The 24855-nt window shown below is 49.4% G+C and overlaps 1 protein-coding gene across 3 annotated transcripts; it reads left to right on the top strand.

The window, feature by feature from the left end:
- The first annotated feature begins 15 nt into the window (after positions 1 to 15).
- On the top strand, positions 16 to 20447 carry Ptpn6 (protein tyrosine phosphatase non-receptor type 6). Of its 3 annotated transcripts, XM_013364266.4 has the most exons (17): positions 16 to 138; positions 502 to 663; positions 8762 to 8884; positions 9147 to 9341; positions 13281 to 13470; positions 13622 to 13738; positions 13841 to 13954; positions 14135 to 14231; positions 14861 to 14940; positions 15136 to 15285; positions 16673 to 16804; positions 16937 to 17091; positions 19053 to 19120; positions 19227 to 19378; positions 19476 to 19567; positions 19945 to 20086; positions 20267 to 20447. In XM_013364266.4, the coding sequence occupies exons 2-16, from the start codon at positions 650 to 652 to the stop codon at positions 20057 to 20059; spliced, it is 1794 nt and encodes a 597-aa protein (XP_013219720.1). In that variant the 5' UTR covers positions 16 to 138; positions 502 to 649; the 3' UTR covers positions 20060 to 20086; positions 20267 to 20447. The 3 variants fall into 3 exon arrangements, with proteins under 3 accessions (XP_013219720.1, XP_077871426.1, XP_013219722.1); XM_078015300.1 differs by lacking the exon at positions 16 to 138 and having other exon boundaries at positions 338 to 663; XM_013364268.4 differs by lacking the exons at positions 16 to 138; positions 502 to 663 and adding an exon at positions 8408 to 8672.
- Positions 20448 to 24855: the final 4408 nt, after the last annotated feature.

Raw genomic sequence — 24855 nt, 5'->3', positions numbered from 1 at the left:
CTATTCCCCAACCTCCTTGGATTCCTTGTGCCTTTCCAGGTTGCTACATACCCTTGTGAAAGTCCTTCTTGTAACTTCCTGCTGTGCCCAACCCTACTCCAGTGAGAGGCTAAGGCTCCTCCACTCACGGAAAGGCAGGTGAGAGGGTGGGTCTACACAGGTGGCACCTCCTTCTTTGAGAAATGGGTTTCCGGGGTTTTTCCTTGAACTCCTTGGTTTCCATAGACTGAGAGGTTCCCCATTGGTCGGTGTTCCCTTGGCCAGCATTACTTCCTGGTCTTTGCCCCTACTGGACCTGCAGTTGCTTTATCAGCTGGCACTCCAGGTGGAGCTGCAGGTAGCTCCTCCCCTCTTAAGAGAAGGAAGCCCTGGACTGGCAGGCTGCCTGTTGGACTAGAGTCGGGTAGCGGGGGTGAGCAGGCTGCTGTGGGCGGTCTCAGACCAGCCCCGCCCCACCTGTTCTTTCCCGGAGACCATTAGTTCAGGGGCTTGTCCTTTCAGTGCTGTTGGCCTGGAGGGCTGGATCGAGGAGGAAGTGGCTGAGATAAGGCGTGTTCTTCCTTCCTGGACCACTGTGCACAACTGTGCCACTGGCTCCTCCCCACCCCCTGTGGCCCTCTGTCTGTGATTCCCCCATCCTTCCAAGGAGATGCTGTCCCGTGGGTAAGTCCTCTGTACCACTTGGTTCCAAAGTCTGTTAAGTTTGGGAGGGAGGGACATTGTTCATGTTTATTGCCAACAGGTGTGTGATCATGATTATAATCTGCTGCTGCCCCTGCCCATGCCTGTTTCCTGTCCCTGTGGACTTTCTCCTCCCCACAAGATATAAAGACCCTTAGGCTCATTCATGCTTCTCTGTCCTTTTTCTTTCACACTTTTCCCCTGATAGATGTGTATTTTTTCTCACCATCACATTTCTATCTCCAATCTCTGGACCTCTTCTCTGCCTTCTACCTAGGACCTTTTCCTCTGAGTAGTTCACATCACCTGAAAGGCACACCAGAGAAGACTCCCATTTCCAGCACTTCCCAACCTCTGGCCTTGGTTCCATTTTGTTTCCCTTCACTTCTCCCTCCCCTGCAACATTCATTCAATGGGTACATGTTGAGTATCTGCTATGTGCCAGGTATGTTTAAGATTCTGGTGGAAAAAAAAGAAAAAGATGCTGGTGATACTGGAGTGAATGAGATAGACATGGTCCCTGCTCCCCCAGAGCTGACATTCCTGTGAAAGGTGACATACTGAACAGATAATGCAATTATTTCAGATGTTCAGAAATGTTATACAGGAAATGAAACAACTTCATGCGCTAACAAGAGACTGGTGACATTACTAGCTGGTGGAGTCAGGGAGGGCTTCCTGAGAAGGTGACATTTGAACTGACAGGAGTCAAGCACCTCTGTGCAGAGGAAATGGTGAATATAAAGCCCGCTGTGGGAACACATAGGAAAGGACCGTGTGCCTACAGCAGAGGGAACCCATAGAGAGGAAGGAGGACCACGGTAGGTTAGACTTTGTTGGAGTTTGGATATTATGTGTGAAAACCTGCATACACAATGTTGGTGACTTCGTGTATTGGTTGCCCCCACCACAGTCCTGCTGATTCTTTTTTTTTTCTTTTTTTTTTTGTTCAGTCCTGCTGAATTCTTGCTTCTTACATTCATATGTGTCATTTCTGCTTACACTGTCTCCCTCACTACATGCCTTGTCATTGTTAGCTCCACTAATGGGGACTCTTCTAGTTCCCGAGCCCTTCCATACTCCTGCCATGATCATTTTCTCATCAAGTGGCTCAAAAGACCTCTCTCAGGGCTGAATCCTTTCTTGGTTCTTCATCCTAAACATATGAGATCCTCTGAATCTGGTCCCAGCCTCTCTAGATTTGTTACAGCCATACTGCCCTGCTTACACTGGTCTCTGCTCAAGTGCATCTGTTCATGCTAACTCTGGTTGCCTCCTGCCTCTGTGGGGGAACACCTACTCACTCCATCTTCCATGATGGGATGTGCTAGTACCCATGTCTGCCCACAGCAGTGTGGTTGGTGTGGTAGACACGGCAACAGGCTCTGGCACCAGACAGACTTGGTTTGTTCACCTTCCCACTCATTAGCTTGTGACTCTGGCTGTCACTTAACATCTCTGACTCTTCATTTTTGTTTCTAAAATTGGGCTAGTGCAACTTAATAGGGTTTGTGATATGTGCCTGTGTGCCCGCTACTCAGGAGGCTGAGGCAGGAGAATGACAAATTTGAGCCTAGCCTCAGCAACTTAGCAAGACCCTGTCTCAAAATAAAATGAAAAGTGTGTGTGTATACTGGTGTGGCAGGGGCTATATCTCAGAAGTAGAATCCCCAGTAACAGACAATAAATATTAACAAATAGGGCTGAGTGCGGTGGAGCAAGCCTGTACTCCTAGTGGCTCTGGAGGCTGAGGCAGGAGAAACTCTAGTTCAAAGCCACCCTCAGCAACAGCGAGGCTCTAAGCAATTCAGTGAGACCTTGTCTTTAAGTAAATTCAAAATAGAGCTGGAGATATGGCCCAATGGTTGAGTGCCCCTGAGTTCAATCCCCAATACCCCCCCCCACAACAACAACAACAAAATCCAAATAGGGTTGGAATGAGAATAATACAGCGGTCCCTTAGCATCGATGGAGAGATGGTTCCTGAACTACCTAGATACCCAAATCTATGAATGCTTGAGTGTCTTGGTTAAATGGTATAACGTGAGCCATAGCATGCATGGCTGTCATCCCAGCTACTTGAAGGGCTGAGGTAGGAGGATTGCAATTTCAAGGCCAGCTTTTGCAATTGAGCAAGACCCTGTCTCAAAATATAATAAAAAAGACTGGGGATGTAGCTTAGTGCTTGAGCCTCTGGGATCAATCCCTAGTACGCCAATGAATGAGTGAATGAATGAATGAATAAAATGTACAGTATTTGCATAGAACCTTTGCACATCCTCTGGTATATTTTATATCACCTCTAGAATATTTACAATACTGAATACAATGCAAATGCTATGTAAATTCTTGTTACACTGTATCATTGAGGGAATAACGATGAGAAAAAAAGTCTATATATGTTCAGTACAGATATAATTAAAACATATAAATTTTCCATTATCCATGTTCAGTGGCCCACACCTGTAATCCCATTGACTTGGGAAGCTAATGCAGGAGAATGATAAATTTGAGGCCAGCCTGCTGGGTTTCTGTTCTGGCGACTAAAAGGCTCAGGGGTCACTCTAGTTAAACTGGGCTAACTGGGCTGCACGAAATAACCACACAAGAGACACAAATACCTTTTTCTTTGGGGTCGATGTGACGGCTCCTCTGACCTTAAGGGTCTGCGGAGGGAGGGAGGGAGGGAGGGAGAGAGAGAGAGAGAGAGAGAGAGAGAGAGAGAGAGAGAGAGCGCGCGCACATGCTGACCCCTTTTATTGAGGAGAAGCTATTCAAATGAGGCAAGGGGTCAGGTTTCAGGGGGCTGAGTCTGTCTTCATGATGTCCACTGTCAGCAGGTTGACTGACACCTGGGTAGGCCACACCCAAGGGCACAGTAAGAGAAGGGGACACACACAGGCACTTCCATGGAAGATTCTATCCTAAACAGGGCAAGGGGTTAGATTATGAAGGAACAGGTGAGCATAGCTTCACCCATGGGGCTGTAGCAAGATACACCCATTTCTGTGACTGAGCGTCTCAGCACCCAGCTGGGGAGTGTAATAAGGTTGGCCTCCCACACCAGCCTCAGCAACTTAGTGAGGCCCTAAGCAAGTTGATGAGACTCTGTCTCAAAGTAAAAAATATAAAAGGTCTGGGAATGTGGTTCAGTGGTAAAACAGCTCTGAATAAAATTCCCAGTACCAATAAATAAATACATACATAGAGAGATAAATAGTTTTCCATCCATGGTTGGTTGAACCCGCAGATGAGAAACCCTCAGATACCGACAGCTGACTATGTGAGGCAACCTGATAGGATACCTGTCTTCACCCTGGCCCAGGGACACCCTCATCTCAGGAGTCTCTGAACTCTTGAACTCTACCACTTGCCATCTTATCTCTCTCTCTCTCTCTCTCTCTCTCTCTCTCTCTCTCTCTCTCTCTGTCTCTCGGGGGGGGGGGGCGGGGTACCAGGGATTGAACCCAGGGGTGCTTCACCACTGAGCCACATCCCCAGCCACAGGGTCTTGCTGAGTTGCTTGGGGCCTCACCTCACTAAGTTGCTGAGGTTGGCTTTGAACTTGTGATCCTCCTGCATCAGCTTCTCAAGCCACTGGGGTTACAGGTATATGCCACTGCACCTGGCTTTTCTTTTTTGAGATGAGTTCTCACTATGCTGCCCAGGTTGGCCTTCAACTTCTGGGCTCAGGAAATCCTTCTGGCTCAGCCTCCAGAATTGCTGGGTTAACATTTTACATCATATTTAGAAAATATGATTAAACACATTTATCAGATGGGGATACTGAGGCTCAGAAAAGTCTAACGATTAAAGATTATTTCACATTGTTTGCTCTTCCAGGCTGCCTGTCTTCTGCATCACCACTGATCTTGATTTCTGTCTCCCTGCTTCCCAAGAGAATACTTTTCTGAATGATTACTGAGCTGTCCGAGGTCCAAGAGGGATGACTGTTTATGTGCAGTGTTCTGTCCACTTCAGTGTACTATGCCATCATAAGGGAGGGTTGTTATTATTTATTTTCCTGCCCAGGGACAGCAGGATTATACTTTTTTTTTTTTTAAGAGAGAGTGAGAGAGGAGAGAGAGTGAGAGAGAGAGAGAGAATTTTTAATATTTATTTTTTAGTTCTCGGCGGACACAACATCTTTATTTGTATGTGGTGCTGAGGATCGAACCCGGGCCGCACGCATGCCAGGCGAGCGCGCTACCGCTTGAGCCACATCCCCAGTCCTTTTTTTTTTTCCATTGGTTGGTTTTCTTTTTGGTACTGGGGATTGAACCCAGAGGCACTTAAATACTGAACCACATCCCCAGCCCTTTTTCATATTTTATTTAGAGACAAGGTCTCACTGAGTTTTTTAGGCCTTGCTCAGTTGCTGAGGCTGGCTTTGAACCTATGATCCTCCTGCCTCAACCTCCCAAAATGCTGGGATTATAGCCATGCACTACTGTGCCCAGCTGTTTTGTTTTTCATTTGTCCTGGGAATTGAGCTGAGGGTCTCACACTTAACTAGCTCTACTACTGAGGTATGTGCTTGTTCTTTTTTATTTTATTTTGAGACAGAACCTTGCTAAATTGTTGAGATTGGCCTTGACCTTTTGGTCCTCCTGCCTCAGCCTACTAAATTGCTTGCATTACATGCTTGCACCACTGTGCCCAGGAGGGACTCTGAATTTCATCTGAGTATCAGTCTGTCTTCTGGCTTGATACCCCTGGAAGAAATTCCTACCTCTTCCATGGATCAGGAGTTTTGGGTTCCTAGTTTGTTCCTTGCCACCAGGTGGATTTAACCTTGGAGGGAGAATGTTTGGGTGTAATGGGTATTTGATGCTGAGCATGCACCTGAAATTTAGTTTGTAATCAGAATTGTGTGTCCATGTTGGGATTTTGCCCCAGAGTAGATATATTTGTGGATGCGCCTGGATCATGAAGTGGGTCTGGTGGGACTGTGCACACGGAAGTGGTGTGCTCTTGTGTGCACTCATCTGTAGAGACCAAGTAAGGTGTGTTTGGGACCAAGAAGATATACTTGTGACCTTGTCTGTGCACATGTATTGATGTGTTTGTTCACTGGACACATTCTCTGTGCCAGGCACTGTGCTAGGCTCTGAATGTTGGGAGAGGCAAGCTAGGATGTCAGTCAGTGGTTTCTCTCCAAAGTTGGTGGAACCAACTTTGTACAGATTCTTCCTACCTCTTGGTGTGGGCAGAGTCCATGGGAGTTCCAGATCTTTCAGGGTTTAATGTCTCAACTGAAAGTGTAGTCAAAGTTGAACCATGTGACAAATTGACCAAGCAACTTCCCAAGAACAGCCATAAGAGAGAAATACCAAAAAGGTTAAACCAGGCTCTAATCCCAGTGGCTCAGGAGGCTGAGGCAGGAGGATCCCAAGCTCAAAGCCAGCTTCAGCAATTTAGCAAGGTGCTAAGCAACTCAGTGAGAGTTGCTGTTTCTAAATAAAATTTTAAAAAAAGGGCTTGTGGCTCAATGGTTAAGTGCCCCTGAGTTCAATCCCTGGTACAAAAAAAAAAAAAAAAAAGAGAAAACAATTTAAATTTTTTTTTGGAAAAATTATACTTGAGTAATGTTTTCAAAAGTGATAAAATGAATGCTGTCATAGGGATATTACACTCTTTTTTTTTTCAGTGCTGAGGATGAAACCAAGCATCTTATGCATACTAGATAAGCACTGTACCACTGAGTGACACCCTCGGACTGTGTTGGGCTTTACCACTTTGTTATTTATCTCTCTCTCTCTGTCTCTCCTTTTGGGTACCAGGGATTGAACCCAAGGGCACTTAACCACTGAGCCACATCCCCAGCCCTTTTAAATATTTTATTAGAGTCAGGGTCTCACTGAGTGGCTTAGGGCCTCTCTAAGTTGCTGAGGCTAGGTTTGAACTCATGATCTTCCTGACTCAGCCTCCCGAGTTGCACCACTGTGCCCTGCTATTTCTCTTATTTTTTGTTGAGTTATCACATGCATAATGAATAAAATATTAAGCCTACCTGATTAATTTCACACTTATTTATTAACTTATTTATTTTGGGGCTAAGAATGGATCCCAGGACCTTACACATGCTAAGTATGTGCTTTGCCATTGACCTATACTCCTAGCTTAACTTGACATTTAAATGTACTTACGTAAATACTGTCCAGATGGAGAAAAAGTGTTCCCAGCACCCCTAAAAAGTTTCCTAGAAATTACTCTCTCCCAGTCAGTTTATAGTGGTGGGAGAGAGTTGTATAGTGGTTATGTGTGACCTTTATAAAAATAAATATAAATATATAAATATATTTTTATAAAGGTCACACATAACCACTATACAACATTTGTGTGTGTGGTTCTGGGATGGAACCCAGGACCTCACACATGCCAGGCAAGTGCTCTACTGCTGAGTACAATCTTAGCCCCTTACAACATTCAGAAAGGTGTAAGGATCCCAGTTACGCAGCAAGCTGAGGTGCAAAAGGAGGATCACAAGCCAGTCTTACCAACTTAATGAGTTAATGAGACTCTGTTTCTAAATAAATAAATAAAACAAAGAAAAGGGCTGGGGATATAACTCAGAGGCAGACCATTTGTTTGGGATGTACAAGGCCCTGGGTTCAGTGCCTGGTGCTGTAAAAATTAAAATTTAAGTAAAGGTGTAATGACAATATGTGATCCCTCCCACCTCTGTCCCTAGGGAATCTACCAATAGGGGTTTCTTTGTGTCCTTTGTTGAGCAACTTGCCTCTGGTCTTGACTTGATGGTGTTTGTGTTTGTACTTGGGATTTCATGTATAGACAAACTTTTAATTCTTTTCTTTAAAATTTTTTTTTTGTTGTTGTTGACGGACCTTTATTTTATTTATTTATATGTGGTGCTGAGAATTGAACCGAGTGCCTCACACCTGCTAGGCAAGTGCTGCACCACTGAGCCACCACCCCAGACCAAACTTTCAGTTCTTATAGCTTCAATTGTCAACCAGTCCTGAGAATGTCTGCCATGGCAGGGAGATTGACCCCAGGAGACAAGCGACTGCTCTGAGTCCTGGGACAGGGCAAAGGCCTAGGGACTGGAAGTAGACAAGGCTCAAGTTTGACAGGGCTTTTCAGGGCTCGTGTTGTCTGTTCCTTCAGAGGTGTGATAGGTGCAGGAGGGCACCCTTCCCTCTCTTAAGCTTCTGCAAGGTTTTGCTGTTAGGGAGTTGTCCTCTCCCAAGGCAGTGACTTTAGACATGGGGTCTCTCAACTTCTGTTCTTTGAGGCCCTGAGGGCTGGCATATTATTAAAATCATTGGTTGGAACTACCATTTACTAATTGTATGGCCCCTTAAACTCCCTGAGCCTCAGTTTCCTTGTCTGTAAAATGGGGATAAAGATGGTAGTAGGGTCATAGGGCTGAGGTGAGGAATAATTCACAAAAGGCATGTGAAAAATGTTTTACTAGAGTCTGGTGTGTAGTAACACTCCATTAGATGATAGTTGTCACTGTCACCATTATTATTAACTTGTGCCAGCAAAGGCTGTGTAGAAGCAGCTGGTGGAGGAGGCAGAAATGATGTGGAATTGTGGGAAGTCACGTGTGTGAGTCATTATCTTGGACTGGAGGGTCCAAGGCACATGTGTGTCCTTATCTCTTGAGTTTTCACGTATGCTCAGTGCCGTGCTCCTGAGCCTTAGACGGCAGACGCGTGGGAAGTGGGCCCCTCCCCCGGCCCTGCCACCCTCTTGCTTCTCCCTTGCTCTGTTCTGAAAAGAGAAGTACAAGTGAGTTCCCCCAAGGGGTCGGCCGCGCCCCTTCCTGTCCCCGCCCTGTTGCCCCAGGCCAGTGGAGTGGCAGCCCCAGAACCAGGACTGCTGGGGGGTCAGGTGGCCAGGTGGCTAGGACGCTGAGGACCACGATTGAGGATAGCCCCAGAGTTTTCCGCCTGCGCAGACAGGTGGCACCTCCCAATTCCCTGTACCCCCTTCCTCTCTGGAGCCCCCAGGATGGTGAGGTAAGGGCCTGGAACCCACAGAAGGCAAGAGGCAAGGGAGCCCTGGGGCCCAAGGGACCTCTCCTCATACTCTGTGGGGGACCTTTCAGGTGGTTTCACCGAGACCTTAGCGGACTGGATGCAGAGACCCTACTCAAGGGCCGAGGGGTCCATGGGAGCTTCCTGGCTCGGCCTAGTCGCAAGAACCAGGGTGACTTCTCTCTCTCTGTCAGGTAAGTGACCCTCCAGTGTTTTGGCAGTTTTTTTGTGCCAGTTCAGCCTCTGAGCACTCCTTCCTGGTTCTCCAGGGCAGTGCCGATTCCCCAGGCCCTAGGCCTCCTTCGTATCCTTGTCCCTAACCCCAGCCCATTCCTATCCCTGTCTGTGTCCATCCCTTGCCTTTGTGTGCCTCAAACTCGGGACCCCCAGCCTGTCCCCCACCCAACCCCACCTCTGCTCCTGCACCCACTGGCCTCACTGCCTGTTGCCCTGCAGGGTGGGGGATCAGGTGACCCATATTCGGATCCAGAACTCAGGGGATTTCTACGACCTGTACGGAGGGGAGAAGTTTGCAACGCTGACCGAGTTGGTGGAGTACTACACCCATCAGCAGGGCGTCCTGCAGGACCGCGATGGTACCATCATCCACCTCAAGTACCCACTTAACTGCTCCGACCCCACCAGTGAGAGGTGAGGGGCACCCAGCCTGACCCTCTCCCCTATGGAGGCAGCTGCCTTCTCCTACCTGGTCCCCTGGCACCGTCTGCTTGCAATCCCTTCCCCATCCTGCTCCATCTCAGGGTTCTGAGAGTCTTTCCTCATGTCCTAGTGACTCATAAGACTAACCCCCTCCCCTGTGCCCCTGAGGAAGCAAGAGAGGTCTACCTTGCCTTTCTCCAGGGTCCCTCTCACCTGGCAACTCAGTCCTGACTGACAGGGAGGCCACTCCTCATGGCTGGCATTTCCTAGCAGGTCAGCTCTATTTCTAGAAAGCTCTTCCTTCTATGGAGCTGAATCTGCTTTCCTACAACTTCCCTGCTCCAGCCTGCTTAGTATAAGGAGATGTTGATGTTGAGGATGGTCACTCAATTCACTTTCATTAGGACACTCAGTGCTTTTTGTCTGCAACCCCTTGAGGGTAGGTTTATCCTTTGGGACTGGATAGAGTTTGGCCAGTCCTTTGGCCCAAACATAGGTAATTGAAAACAGGGTGTAATGTTCTAGACATAGAGTAATACTCAAAACAGCTCCTCCACACTTTTGCTACAAAGGTGTAGCCCCTATAACTGGGCTGACTATCATATGTGGTTCTCCCAAAGCATGGGTGAGGGGAGGGGGAACATAAATGTTCCTCATTACACCATGGCTCACTTTTTAAAATTCATGGCTCACTTTTTTTTTTTAAAGAGAGAGAAGGCGAGCCAGACAAGCATGCTACCTCTTGAGCCACATCCCCAGCCCTCATGGCTCACTTTTAAAAATTATATATATATAATTTTTTAGTTGCCAATGGATTTTTTACTTTATTTGTTCATTCATATGTGGTGCTGAGGATCGAACCCAGTGCCTCACACATGCTAGGCAAGCGCTCTACCACTGAGCTACAACCTCAGTCCTACCATGGCTCATTTTAGCTGTTACATCTCAATAACAGAGTCTGTTAAGGTAAAGGGCAGCAGAATAAACCTAGGCTTTTTATCCCATGGACTCCTAGGGCCAGACCAACTTACCCTTGTCCTGTATTTGTGTATTGATTGTTGAAGTGATTTTGAACCTTGATCCTGCAGTTTTTAGTCTTTTTTTTTTTTCCAGTACTGGGAATCAAACCCAGGGCCTTTATACCAAGCATGAGCTCTACCGTTGAGTTGCCCGCTTAAGTTTTCCGTTGTTTTGAGATTCAGTGCCTACATACTTGTATCAATATTTTTGTTAAAAGCCAGGCGCAGTGGTGCACTCCTATAATTCCAGCTGCTCAAGAGGCTGGGCAGGAGGATTGAGAGTTCAAAGCCAGCCTCAGCAAAAAGTGAGATGATAAACAACTCAGTGAGACCCTGTCTCTAAATAAAATACAAAATAGGGCTGGGGATGCGGCTCAGTGGTTGTATGTCCCTGAGTTCAATCTCTGGTAACCAAAAAAAAAAAAAAAAAAAAATATATATATATATATATATATATATATATGTATATATATATACATACACATTTTGTTTTGTTTTGTTTTTGTTAAAGCCAGACATTGTGGTGCATGCTTGTAATCCCAGCAGCTCTGGAGGCTGAGGCAGAAGGATCGAAAGTTTAAAGCCAGGCTTAGCCATTTAGCAGGGTCCTAAGCAATTTAGTGAGACCTTGTCTCAAAGTAAAAAATAAAAATGGGCTAAGGATGTGGCTCAGAGGTTAAGTGCAATCAATGTGGTACCCCCCCCCAAAAAAAAAAGAAAAAGAAAAAAAGAAAGGAAGACAAATATTTTTTATTTTTGTTCAAGTCATTGATTAAATCTTAGAAATAGCTGGCCACTAGGGCACATGCCTGTAATCCTAGAGACTTGGGAGGCTGAGGCAGGAGAATCAGAAATTCAAGGGCAGTCTCAGCAACTTAGTGAGACTCTATCTCAAAATAAAAAAATATAAAGGGCTGGTGATGTAGTTCAGGGGTGGAATGCTTGACTAGCAAGCATGAGGCCCTGGGTTTGACTCCCAGTATTTCCAAAAAAAGAAAAAGAAAGAACTGGATAAAGTTAAGGTGAAATGAGGTAAAAGCCATGGCCCACCTCTAGAGATCTCCTTGCAATCAATATAAAGTCATTGAAGCGCTTTCTCTTCTAGTAGCAAAGCCTGGAAGTGGATTTCTGTTGATCTACTCATGGTCACCCTCTTTACTCTTTCCTGCAAGCCCCTACCTGCTACCTGCGGCTCTCACGGGGGTTTGGACACTCAGACCCTCTTTCGCTCCCCATGCCCTCTCTTCTGCGAAGGAGAAGGCTGGCTGCTATAGAGGAGCAGGAGATGGTGTTGGGTGGGTTGAAGGAGGAAGGTGGAGCTGCCAAGGTACCCAGGACAGCAGGCTGAGGCCTGGCTTTGAAGAGTTTGGGAGAAGCAAAGGAGGGAAGTGGGGGCAGAGCTGAGGTGGGCAAGGATAAGGACAGGTGACTCTCAGGGGTACTTTCGTTTACCTGAGCTAGGAAGCCTGACCCTGGCAGCATGTGGGAGGCTTTTTCTCCAAACTTCTGTTTGTGTTCCCTGCCATTAGCTGCACATCCTCCTCTTCTGTGGGAATTTGCATTTGTCCCCTTAATTGCGTGCTCTCTGACTGTGGTCAGCTTGACATTTGCATGGGGACTTCCTCATCCTGGGCCCTGAGGGAAGGGGCTTAGCCCCCTCCCCATTGCCTGGGGGAGGGCTCTGGCCTGTCTCTGAAGGGTGGTGTGGTATTCCCGGGGTGCTTGTGCTGGACTGGAGACCCTGGATGTCTCTGAGCTGTAGTGCTCTCTGGGCAGGGGTGAGACGGGTCAGGACAGACTGGCCCCCTCCTTCCTTCCCCCATCCCTGCGGTTGGAAAATGGCCCCCCTTCCCCTGTCCCTGGGCTGAGGAAACCTCACAACCTCACTTCTCACTCTCTCCCCAGAAGGAGTTTTGTGTTTTTTCCATCACGTGGTTTCCTGTGGGGCTGGGCATTGTGGGGCTGCAGTTTCCTCCTGGGAAGGGGTTGTACTTCGGGGAAAGGCCTTAGTTCTGCTTTCTGCCTCGATGGCCCCTTTGAGCCCTTTTAAGCCTGGCCTCCGCTGCAGTGACATCATCCTGGGTACCCTCCAGCTCCTACACCCCTCTCTCCAAGGGTGTTTGTGATCCCCACTTCCCCGGGGGAGTTCTCCTTTCTGACTTTGGTCTCCCCCATGTTTCATGGGGGTGCTTCCTTGGTTTCATCCCTCTAACTATTCTGGATACTGCCTCCTGCCTTTCTGTCTGTCTGAAACTTTCAGAGGTGGACTATGGATTCAAAGTCTGATTTTGAATCTCTTTGTTATTTTTTTCTTTTGGTGTTAGGGGTTGAATCCAGGGCCTTGTGCATGCTGAGTACACATTCTACCACTGTGCTACAGACCTATTTATTTTATTTTGAGACAGGGTCTGGCTAAATTGCTGAGGCTGACCTCCAATTTGCAATCCTCCTGACTCAGCCTCTTGGGTTGCTGGGATTATAGGCATGTGCCACCATGTCCTACTCTGTGGTTAGAGTTCTTGAGGTTTGACTCTTATCAATTAAGGGTCTGGGGCCAGTTTCCAAATGTTCAGCCTCAGTTTCCTCATCTATAAAATGGGGATAAATGCTACTTGTGAACATTCTTATTTTTGAGAAAGTCTTGCTATGTTGCTGAGGCTGACCTTGAACTCTCTATCCTCCTGCCTCAGCCTTCTGAGCATTTGGGACTACAGGCATGGGACACCTGGCTTTTTCCTCTCCGCATTTTTGTGGGATGGTAACAAATCCAAATATAGTGGTGGTTTTAAAAGCACCTAGCACAGGGCCTGGGCACGTAGAGGGTAGTGGGTACTGATCCCCTCACCCAAGCTTTGAATACTCTGCTCTACCTTCTCTTGGGGCCCTCCTTCCTTCATGCTTCCTTCTCTAGGTGGTACCATGGCCACATGTCTGGAGGACAGGCAGAGGCACTGCTGCAGGCCAAGGGCGAACCCTGGACATTTCTTGTGCGTGAGAGTCTCAGCCAGCCTGGTGATTTTGTGCTGTCCGTGCTCAGCGACCAGCCCAAGGCCGGCCCGGGCTCCCCACTTAGGGTCACTCACATCAAGGTCATGTGTGAGGTAAGGCAGTGGGAGAGGCATCATGCTGGAGCTCCTGTCTGTGTCCAGGGCCTGGGCTGTGGGGAGGGACTGCCTGGGCTTGTATCCTAGGCTATGGGTCCGGGCAGGTAGACCCAGGCCCTGAGGGTTGATCCTACTTGATGCCTCTCAGGGTGGACGCTACACTGTGGGTGGCACAGAGACCTTTGACAGCCTAACAGACCTGGTGGAGCATTTCAAAAAAACAGGAATTGAGGAGGCCTCAGGAGCTTTCGTCTACCTGCGGCAGGTGAGGGGGCAGACCCTGCTGTCTCCTTTCTTCCTCTGACCATCCCCTGGCACGGATTCTGAGATCTCTAAGTTGCTGACTTCTTACCCTCACCAACCCCAGCCTTACTATGCCACTCGGGTGAACGCGGCTGACATTGAGAACCGGGTCTTGGAACTGAATAAGAAGCAGGAGTCAGAGGACACAGCCAAGGCTGGCTTCTGGGAAGAGTTTGAGGTGTGCAATGAGAACAGCAGGGATGGGATATGGCAGCGGGGGGTGGGGCAGTCACCTGGTGTGGGGTCCCAGGTGTCCCTTGTCTTCTTTAGGCACCTCCAATTCTGATCTGCCCCCATAGCATCTCTACCACCAGTCACCCTCTCAGGCCGGTGCTCATTTCCTATTCTCACCTCTCAGAGTTTACAGAAGCAGGAGGTGAAGAACTTGCACCAGCGGCTGGAAGGACAGCGGCCAGAGAACAAGAGCAAGAACCGATATAAGAACATTCTCCCCTGTAAGTTCCAGGCAGTTGCCACTCACCACAAGACTGCTCCTTCCTGAGCCAACCTCCCTGAATGTCTACCTCCACTCAGAGGGTCCACTTGCCCACCCCAGCACAGTTCATCTTCCTCTAAGAAGCCTCTTTTCCCAAGAGCCTCTGCATAAGCAGATTGCCTCCAGCTACCACCATCCTCCTTTTTTATGATATGGCGATTGAACCCTGGGGTGCTCTACCACTGAGCTATATAGCCAACCTTTTTTTACAATTTAAAATTAATAATTATTTATTTGTGGTATTGGGAATTAAACCCAGGGACACATTATCACTGAACTGCATCCCCAGACCTTCCTACTTTTTCTTTAGAGACAGGGTTTTACTAAATTGCTGAGGCTGGCCTTGAACCTTTGATCTTCCTGCTTCAGCCTCCTGAGTTGCCGAAATTACAGGCATGTACCATCATGCCCAGCCACCTTCATTATGAAGCCTCTTTCTCAAACCCCAGACAGGTCTATCACCTGCCCACCTGCAATCCCCTATGAGCCTCATGGCTTTGAGGCAAGAATGGCCTGTTAGCTTAGGAAGGGTGTGGCCCAGCGTGTGGTAAGTCCTTGGCTGACCCAAGCTATTTTTTTCCTGTCCAGTTGACCACAGCCGAGTGATCTTGCAGGGACGGGACAGTAACATCCCTGGGTCAGACTACATCAATGCCAACTATGTCAAGGTTGGTGGTGTGGGTCATGTGGGAGCAAAGGCTGGACCCTGGGAGTTCTCTGTCCTGTGGGGGGCTCCAGGATTCAGAAATACCTGGGCAAAGCCAAAGCTGATGTCTAGGGTGGGGGAGGGCTGGAGTGGTACGGGCCTGTCCGGGCCATGGGGCTCACAGTCCTAGATTATGTTTCTCTGCACTTGTATCCAGAATCAGCTGCTAAGCCCCGATGAGAACTCTAAGACCTACATCGCCAGCCAGGGCTGTCTGGAGTCCACAGTCAATGACTTCTGGCAGATGGTATGGCAGGAAAACACCCGCGTCATCGTCATGACCACTCGAGAGGTGGAGAAAGGCCGGGTAGGCGTAGCCCTGTGCCATCATGCTAGTCCCCAAATTCCCTCCATAGTACTTGTTATTCACCACCATAAAACCCAAGAAAGTTTAGATTCAAGGGTGGAAAAGTGTCTCAAGGGAAAGAGTCAGATGCTTGTTGGGAAATTGAAGTCTAGAGACAAAGTCTCTACTATACACTGTAGAGTTTCAGACTCCTACTTTTAACCTTAGACCCTTGTGAGCTCTTGACTCAGACTTTAAGGACGGGGGATGCAGCTCAATGGTAGAACACTTGCCTATTATGTTTAGGCCCTGGATTGAATGCTCAGTACCACACACAGATACATAAAATCATGTGAGACTCAGACTTTAAACTGTCCTTAGGGGCTGGGAATTAGAATGCTTTTCTAGCATGTGTGAGGCCTAGGGTTGAATCTCTAGTACTGCAAAAAAACAAAACAAACAAACACAAAACTGCTCTCCTTAATGTGTGCTAAGGCAAACATCCCTCTTACCTTTTCCTCCCCTGCCCCTCTGTCTACTCTCTGTGCTACTTCCAATCTCTCTGGAGCCTGCTCCCTCCCTCTAAACTCCTCCTTTATGCCGTAGTCAAAATGATTCCATCCCAAAACAAACTGGATCAAGTTGTTTCCTCTTTGAAATCTCAATGGCTGCCAGTTGCCTCTGGGATGAAGTCACATTTGAAGGCCTGGTGGCTTCCCTCCAATTGCCATACTTCCCTATAATACACCTGCCTCCAAACAGGCCAGGCTCTTTCAGGTACCCATGAATTGCACAAGCTCATTTTTTTTTTTTTTTTGGCCTGGAATTACTTTCTCTTTTCATATGACCTCTGCCTGGCAGAGGTCTCATATTGGAGGACCCACTCAACTGCTACCTCCTTGTGACACCATCTTGGATTGCCTCCCTAACCCATAGGGAGAATTAACCTCTTCCTCAGCCACACTCCTGAGCAGCACACTGTTCCCCTGTTCCCCTGTCTTTCTGCGAGCTCCTAGGGGCACCGGGGCTTGGATGGTGTCTTACTTGATTTTTGTTTTTTTGCAGTGCTAGGAATAGAATACCCAGGGCCACCCACATGCTAAACCTACTCTCTACCACTAAGCTATATGCATCCTGCTTCTTGTGTTGTAACTCTAGCCCAGTTTACACAGCCTCAATGGGTATTGAATGAAACGTAAGGTCAAGTGGCTGGTCAGGTCACACCGCCTATAGGTAGCTGGTCTGAGATTGGATCCCAGGTCTTCTGACCCTCAGCCAGCTCATCCATTCATTCAACAATGTCTGGGCCAGCATCAGGGACTCAAGACTTAAGAGTGGAATCCAGAACAGCCCCAGGGCTCTGCTTCTTGTGTCTCATTCTCCATTCCCCATTCTCCTCCATTTTCAGAACAAATGTGTCCCCTACTGGCCAGAGGTACGCACTCAGCGTGTCTATGGACCCTACTCTGTGGTCAACTGTGGAGAGCATGACACAACAGAATACAAACTCCGTACTTTACAGGTCTCCCCACTGGACAATGTGAGTGTCACCAGGCCCTGCACACTCCCAGAACCCCTTCTTGGACTCATTCTCTCTTCTGGGTGTGTGGGATGAGGCAGGATGGGGTGTTACATAGGAGCAGGGGGCACTGACCCCATGTCCTTGACCCAGGGGGACCTGGTTCGGGAGATCTGGCACTACCAGTACCTGAGCTGGCCTGACCATGGGGTCCCCAGTGAGCCTGGGGGTGTCCTCAGCTTCCTGGACCAGATCAACCAGCGGCAGGAAAGTCTGCCTCATGCAGGGCCCATCATTGTGCATTGCAGGTGAGAATAATAACGGCAACGACAGTGGTAATAAAAATAACAGCTGGGAAGCAAATAGAGCTAAGAAAGTGCCTACACTGCTGCGAACTCATTGACTGTCTCCCCCAGCCCCAGCCTCTCTGGGTTCCCTCCTGGCTCTGGACATGTGGGTGGATCTAGCTGCAACCAGTCCCACTGCTGGCTGGGGATGCTTCCCCCGAGACCTCCCTGGAGGTGCCATCTGGTCTACCCCTGCCAGATACAGATGAGGAAGCCAACTCTGTGACTTACCCAGTCGCCAGCTGGTCAGTGGGAGAGTCTGGACTGGTGCAGCAGACCTGGGTCCTGGCTGCCTGTTTTTTCTTGGTTCTCCTCAGCCAGTTTCTTCTTTACCTTCCATTTGGGATCAGTATGACTCCATGACCCTTGTCTTTTTCAATTTGTAGCTCTGGGGACTTGGGCTTCTTTACCTTCACTGTTTTTCCCCCTTCCCCAGCCAATGCCCCCATCTTGGCCTCAGAGTTGTGTCAGTGGGTTAGGTCTTTGGGATGGGCCCATGCACCCAGAGCTCCTCTGAAGATCCTTATGTTCATATGGAGGAGACTTGTTCCTGTACTGGCTGAGACAGAGAAATAAGGTTCATCCAGGAGGAGCAGGCGTTCCTCAAGCGAGCCTACCCCATTGGCCTGGCCTGGATGTCGGGAGGCAGTAGATAACGCAGTCCTGGACAAAGGCTGCTTATTTAAATTCTGGCTCCTTCATTTATCAGCTGTGTGTTCTTGGGCAAATTACTTAATTTTTCTGATGCTCAGATTTCTTGTCTGTAAAATCAGGCTCATAGGGTTGTCATGAGACTTAAATGACATCCTATCACTACATCTGGAATACTCTAAACCCTCCAAAAATGGGGGCTGTTGACAGTTTAGTAACTCATGTTGGCCAGGGAATGGGTGAAATGGGAACCTGCTTTGTCCTCTTCCCTTCCTGTTCCCTCCATGTGACCCCAAGCCTCTAGGGCCTCAGACTTCCTCCTTCCTACTAGCAATGGTTTGTTCTGGGACAGGATGGGCTGAATGTGGAGGTACCCCCATGCTGTCTCAGCCAGGCTCTGCCTTCTGCCCTCCCACAGACAGGTCCATCCCCAGAGTTACCCCTCCTACTGCTACCCGCTCCCCCATTCTTGAAATCCCCAAAGTCTTTATTTAGACATTACAGGAAGGAAGTGGGTGAGGGGGGGTTATTTTTGACAATCTGGGTTTGAAATTAGACTCAGGGCACCAGCCTGATGGGCCCAGCTATGGGTGGGCCTCAAGGTCACCAGGGACTGTTTTCTCAACAGCAGGCACCGGCAGAGTGTGCAGGAGAAGGGAGACGTCCTACTGCACTGCTGACCCCAGTGGTCCCTGTACCCTGCTGCCCCAAGTGCTGCCCATAGCCTACTGCCAGGGTTTAAAGAAAAAGGGAAATGAAGCTCACGGAAAGAAGAGGCAGATTTCACTCTCCCCTCCCCCCCTCCTTTTGTTTTTGCAGTGCTGAGATTGGAACCCAGGCCTTTTGCATGGGAAGCTATACCCCTGGCCAAATGTAACTCTTAAAAGGCAGCATGGGGAAGGGTCCAGACTGCCTGAGGACAATAGTGGGAGCTGGGGGGTCCTGGATCTCCAGGGGTGGGGGCAGCCAGCAGTCAGGAATGAGATGGAGCAGGATGTAGAGGAGTGAAGTGCTGGGAGATGGATGTCTCTGGAGGCCCCAACCTCAGCAACCCAGGCCCTTGCCAGTGAATCCTTCAGTTGAGGTGGAACCATGGGTGCAGAGCGGGGCACATCTGCATTGGCTTGTCTAGTGGCTCTGGGCACATTACCTCAAGTGGCTGGAGCTTTAGGCTCTTTACATCCTGGCCAGGGATGGGGCTGAGCCCATGGCTCCCTGCTTCTGGGGGAGGGGCTGGCTGGACCTCTGATAGCTGCCCCTTCTCTCTGTAGCGCGGGCATTGGTCGCACAGGCACCATCATTGTCATCGACATGCTCATGGAGAGCATCTCCACCAAGGGTGAGGGGCACCTGGGGGAGCAGGTGGGCATGCCTGGTGGGTGCAGGGAAGCCTCTTGGCCTCTGCCTGTACCTAGGCCTGAGGTCCAACCACTATCCTTACCCAGGTCTGGACTGTGACATTGATATCCAGAAGACAATCCAGATGGTTCGGGCGCAGCGCTCAGGCATGGTGCAAACAGAGGCTCAGTACAAGTTCATTTACGTGGCCATTGCCCAGTTCATTGAAACCACCAAGAAGAAGTTGGAAGTCATTCAGGTGCATGCAGAATGGGGTCACTTTGGGTCACAGGGGAGAGTAGGTGTCACCTGGCCCTACTGGGATCACTGCCTTCCCTCCATACCTCTGCCCACAGTCCCAGAAGGGCCAGGAGTCAGAATATGGGAACATTACCTACCCACCGGCCATGAGGAGTGCCCATGCCAAAGCTTCCCGGACTTCCTCCAAGTGAGTGACCCCTCCCTACCACTTCCTAGCATCTTCTCCATTCTCCTGCTCAGCTTGAGCCTCCGTCTCTGGAGAGGACAAGTGTTGCAGTTGGAAACACTTGGGTTGAAGTTCAGGCTTGGTTTTCACTACCTCTGTGCATAAGTATTTCCTAAGTGCCCACCATGTGTGGGCTTGTGCCAGGTGCCAACAATGTATGAGATGTGTTCTTTGCTCCCATGGGAGCAGTGAAGGGACAGTGACCAGGTCCCCTTGCTTACCTGGCTTCAGTTTGCTCACTTGTGAGATGGGGTGACTGGAGGGGGCTGTGGGTGCCAAATCACCCTGCACTCTCCTGAACCACATCCACTGCCCTTATATGTCCACCCCTACCACAGACACAAGGAGGATGTGTATGAGAACTTGCACAGTAAGAACAAGAAGGAGGAGAAAGTGAAGAAACAGCGGTCAGCAGACAAGGAGAAGAGCAAGGGTTCCCTCAAGAGGAAGTGAGCTGGGCACCATCCAGAGGTGGCCATGGTACGGCCCCTTCTGTGTGGACTCCTCCCTGACTCCTCCCCCGCCCACTCCCCTGTCTCCAAGGATGAATGGGGTGGCTGGAGCCTCACCCTGCCCTTCCAGCATCTTCCCAGACCTTTTCCCTGTTTCCCTCCCCTTGTTCCATCCACACTGTGACGTCTTCCTCCCTTTTCTCTACAGCCTCAGGCCTGATCCCTACAGATGACTGAACCCACTCATGCCAGAACTTAGGACCCCTATTCTATCATAATTTAAATGGCTGTGCCCCTATCTCCCTCTCCCCTCACCCTGTATATAACTCAACAAGGCTCCAGGTAGAGCCAGGTTCTTCTATTCTTGTAAATAAACCTCTGAATCACTATGTGTTGACTGGACTGTGTGTCTTCCTTGCCCAGTAACTCTGGATGGGAGGGGCCAAGGTGGTGTTTTGTGCCTTCAGGGTCAGACAGATTCCTGGTTCTGCATGCGGCTTTACATGGGCATGAGATCCAGTGTGAGTTTCCTTGGTCTCCTTTCTTCCTTTTTCCAGGGGAGACTAGAGGTTGAAACTGGGGTGCTTTGCCCCTGAGCCACATCCCCAGCCCTTTTTTTTTTTTTTTTTTGTACTGGGGATTGAACCCAGGGTCGCTTAACCACTGAGCCACATCCCCAGCCCTGTTTTGTATTTTATTTAGTGTCAGAGTCTCACTGAGTTGTTTAAGGTCTTGCTAAGTTGCTTAGGCTGGCTTTGAACTTGTGGTCCTCCTGCTTCAGCCTCCAGAGCCACTGGGATTACAGGCGTGTGCAACCACAAATGGCCCCAGCCCTTTTATTTATTTATTTTTAGTAGATGGGCACCATACCTTTGTTTTATTTATTTTTATTTTTGTGGGGCTGAGAATTGAAACCAGTGCCTCACAGATGCTAGGTAAGTGCTCTACCACTGAGCTACAACCCCTGCCCTTATTTTTTCTTTTGAGGCAGGGTCTAAGTTGCTCAGGGCCTAAGTTGCTGAGGCTGGCTTTGAACTTGTGATTCTCCTGCCTCAACCTCCTGAGTTGCTGGAGTTTTAGGCATGTGCCACCACACCCAGATCTTTCTTTCTTGTTGGTGCTGGGATAGAATCCAAGGCTTCTAGTGTGCTGGGGAGGTGCTCTACCACTTAGCTATACCCCCAGCACTCTTTTTAAAATTGAGTGTGATCCTAATTCTTCTGCCCTCCCCAGGGTGGTAGTGAAGATCATTGAGATAATGGATGATGATAACAATGACAACAATAATTCATTAAATGCTGGCCATGTGCCCAAGCTCTGTTTAAGAGACTGCACAATTAATTCACTCTAGGTGCCTTTTTATTCTGGTGCTGAAGATGGAACCCAGGGCCTCCTACATGCTAAGCCGGTGCTTTACCTGTTTGCTACCATACCACAGCTCTCAATCTAGGTACCTTTGACATTTTACGGTGGAGGGAACTGAGGAACAGAGATCAAATAAATTGCTTAAGGTCACAGGACTACTGGGCTCTGAAGCTCAGATTTTTAATGCCTTTCTGGCCCCAGAACCCACCTCCTTATCCTGAAGATGCATCTGGAAGTCTTTCTAAGAGGGACATAACACAATCTTCTGCTGGCTTCCAGATTCAAGAACTAAGATTTTCAGGAAGGGCTAGGAAGCATGAACTTCATCTGGGTCAAGAAGGATAAAGAGGGGTACACAGGATCCTGTGAAGCTAAAAAGGGCCCAGTCACCCCCTACCACTAAGGTCACCACTGCCCTCACCCTCTTGGGCAGTTTGCAAAGCAGGATGACTCACAGACCTGTTTATTATTTTGTCCCCTTTTCCTTCCAGAGTGGAATTCCTTTATTTAAAACCCAAGTCTCCTGGGGGGTTGAACTAGTGAGTCACACTTGGGGAAGAACGGGCCCCACCATTGGAAAGGCTAAGGAAATGGGGTGGGTCTTGAGGCACACAGGTTGAGTGTCCATTATATCACAGGCACAGAACCAGTTCTCTGGGGATGATGGTGACATGACGGTTTCTGACCTCTGGAACTCAGGAGGTTAGTCAGGGAGACAAATCTTGAAGTAGTTCACAAACCAAATAATTACTGGCAGGTGCGGAGGAGGCTGCACAACAAAGAGAGCAGACCTGGCTCAGCGACTGAGCCACACAATAGCTCCCTGGAGCTGTGGCCCTCCAGGGGGTAGGTGGGTGGGGCCATTACCTGTGGGCCTCAGGGCCCTGTGCCCAGCAACGCCTGAGCAGCACCGAAGAAAGGCAAGTCCCACCCCTCTAAACCGCCCCTGGGCTAACTGCCCTTGGTTCGGGACTTGGACTCTGGCTTCGCTGTGAGGTGGGTCTGTGAGAATGAGTGCAGCATGAATATTCCTCCTCCCAGGACTGCTGGAAAACAGCTCTATGCGTTAATCAAAAAGGTCAGGCCAGCTGGGTCCTCTAGTGGGGCTGGAACCCCAACACCAGGGGTGAAGACTTGGAGGCACCTGCCGGGACCTGCCTTCCTTTCACAGGCTGGACAGGGTCTCCTCTCTCCCCTCTCCCTCAGGGGTTGCCCAGCTGAGGCCAGCACTGCACTGGGGCACAGCCCAAACCCTGCTGAGCTGACCCCTCACTGACCTCAGGGATTCTAGTCCTCCAGGTCTGGCTGTGGGCAGGCAGGGTCAGAGGCCTCAGAGGAGGGGAATAGGCCTGAAGGTGTAGCCATGGTGGAGAGAGGACTTAAGGAAAGTTTCTTCCTTTATTCCCTTGGAGACTGGGGAGAGAATAGGCAGGTAGGAGGAAACAGGCCACCGAGCCAGAGTGAAAGGCCTAGTGGGTGGCCAGGCCTCAGAGGAGGTGACTGTGGCTGATGCTGGGAGAGAAGGAGTTAAGACGGTGAGGGGGGCAGCCTATGGCAGGAGGACACACCTGTGCGCAGGGCGGCGGGCGGGGCCCAGGTGAGGCGCTGGTGCTGCTTGGCAGGCAGAGAAGGAAGAAGGAAGAGTGGAAGCCAGGGCTGGCTCTAGGGCCTTGAATCGGGGCTTTGACGCTCCTTCTTCTTCTCTCCTCGGCACCCACATTCTAGGGGGCAGGCGGGCCTGGTGACAGGTAAAAGCCACCAGGCAAGGGGTCCTGGGACTGAGTTAAAACTGTAGAGTGGGGGCTGAGGGCCAGTGAATTGGGGTGTGTTGGGGGCAGGGACAGGCTGTAAGGGTGGCAGAGGAAGGGGCTCAGAAGCGGAGAACAGAAGGACAAGGGGCTGCTGAGGTCCTGCCGGGGCCCTGGCAATCTTAACCACTCAGGGTGGGGCTAGTGGTGGGCAGCAGGGCTCACCCGGAAGTATCCCCAGGGACACGAGTAGTGGGGGGATGGGAACCAGGGATCTGTAGCTTCTCAGCAGAGCGTGTGGGGCTGGGCCTGATGACTGGAGGTGGGCACGCTGGGTGGGGGCCCTCGTCTTACCCAGCAGTGTTTGGGTGGTTGGGAGTCTCTAATACTGCCGGGTAATGATGGAGGCCCCTGACCCTATGTTCGTTCCCATCCATCCATCCTCTCAGGTCGGGGTGGGGTGGGGGTGGGGGGTTGGGGGTGCAGCTGGTTGTGACCCCACCCCCATCCACATAACCTGGAAGCCCCATGTCTTGAGCTGAGGGTGCTGCAGGAGGGGTGGCTCTTGGTTGGCTGATTGCCCACTGAGGGAACACAATGGCTCCAGCCCTTGTCCAATCCCAATGTGTTATCCAGCACTCACTGCTGACCTTGAGCTTGGGATTGGCTCTTGGTCTCTCAGGAGGCCTCCGCAGGCTTGCAGCCAGGGTCCCTGTAGCAACTGGTCAACTGTAGCCTGGAGTTCCATGTTGGCCGGCTCTGGGTCCATCTTCCAGTACAGTGTTGGATGGTCTTTGTGAAGCTCCTAACACTGTCTGGTAAAGATGGCCCCCGGGTTGGTTCCTTCAGCAATGACTTTCCTGGAGCTCTGAAGACCATGGAGGCCTCCTGATTGACAAGCTGTGAATTTTTCCCCTTTTGATGAGGGTGTAAATGACTAGGAAAAGGAGAACAATGGAAAGGGAAACAAAATGGCTGCCCCTGGTGCAGCAGCAAAATTTGGAAACATACTTATTCCCCATTCCCCAGGTACCTCCATTGTCCTCCCACTTTGGGAACTTGAAAGAAATGAAGTGTGAATGGTAACAGGTGGATGACTAATCCAGGTCCCTTGACCTTTTTTTTTTGAATCTTTTTTAGAAAAATTTTTACTCTTAAGTTTTAGGTGGTAACAGTGTCTTTATTTTACACTTATATGGTGCTGAGAATTGAACTCAGTGCCTCCTGCATGTTAGGCATTCTATCACTGAGCCACATCAGCTCCTCCCTTGACCTTTTATCCGTAAATCTTACCTTAGGGAGAGTGGCTTCACCTCCCTTTCCTTTCTCACATTTAACCCTCAGGGCATGGAGAAATTGTCTACTTCTTTCAAAACCCTAAAGGCTGAAGACCTGCCCCTTTTGACCCTATTAAAGTTTACTTTCTCCTCTACTATGCATCTTGTCATTCCTTTTTTTTTTTTTTTTTAATATTTATTTATTCTTTTAGTTTTCGGTGGACACAACATCTTTGTTTGTATGTGGTGCTGAGGATCGAACCCAGGCTGCATGCATGCCAGGCGAGCGCGCTACCGCTTGAGCCACATCCCCAGCTCTTGTCATTCCTTTATCCCCAGTGTTGTCCTCCAAAAGGACAAAGGACAAGAGTACAAATATAGTGGGATTAGGTATAATAAGCAGACTT

Source organism: Ictidomys tridecemlineatus, chromosome 6 (genome assembly GCF_052094955.1).
Source record: "Ictidomys tridecemlineatus isolate mIctTri1 chromosome 6, mIctTri1.hap1, whole genome shotgun sequence".
Lineage (NCBI taxonomy): Eukaryota > Metazoa > Chordata > Mammalia > Rodentia > Sciuridae > Ictidomys > Ictidomys tridecemlineatus.
The sequence above is the reverse complement of the archived record's forward strand: the minus strand, read 5'-3'. Positions and strand labels throughout refer to the sequence as shown.

Coding starts and splice junctions, on each gene's coding strand:
- Ptpn6 (XM_013364266.4), top strand. Junction 14,232..14,860: donor ATATAAGAACATTCTCCCCT/GTAAGTTCCAGG, acceptor TTTCCTGTCCAG/TTGACCACAGCCGAGTGATC. Junction 16,805..16,936: donor AGGTCTCCCCACTGGACAAT/GTGAGTGTCACC, acceptor TCCTTGACCCAG/GGGGACCTGGTTCGGGAGAT.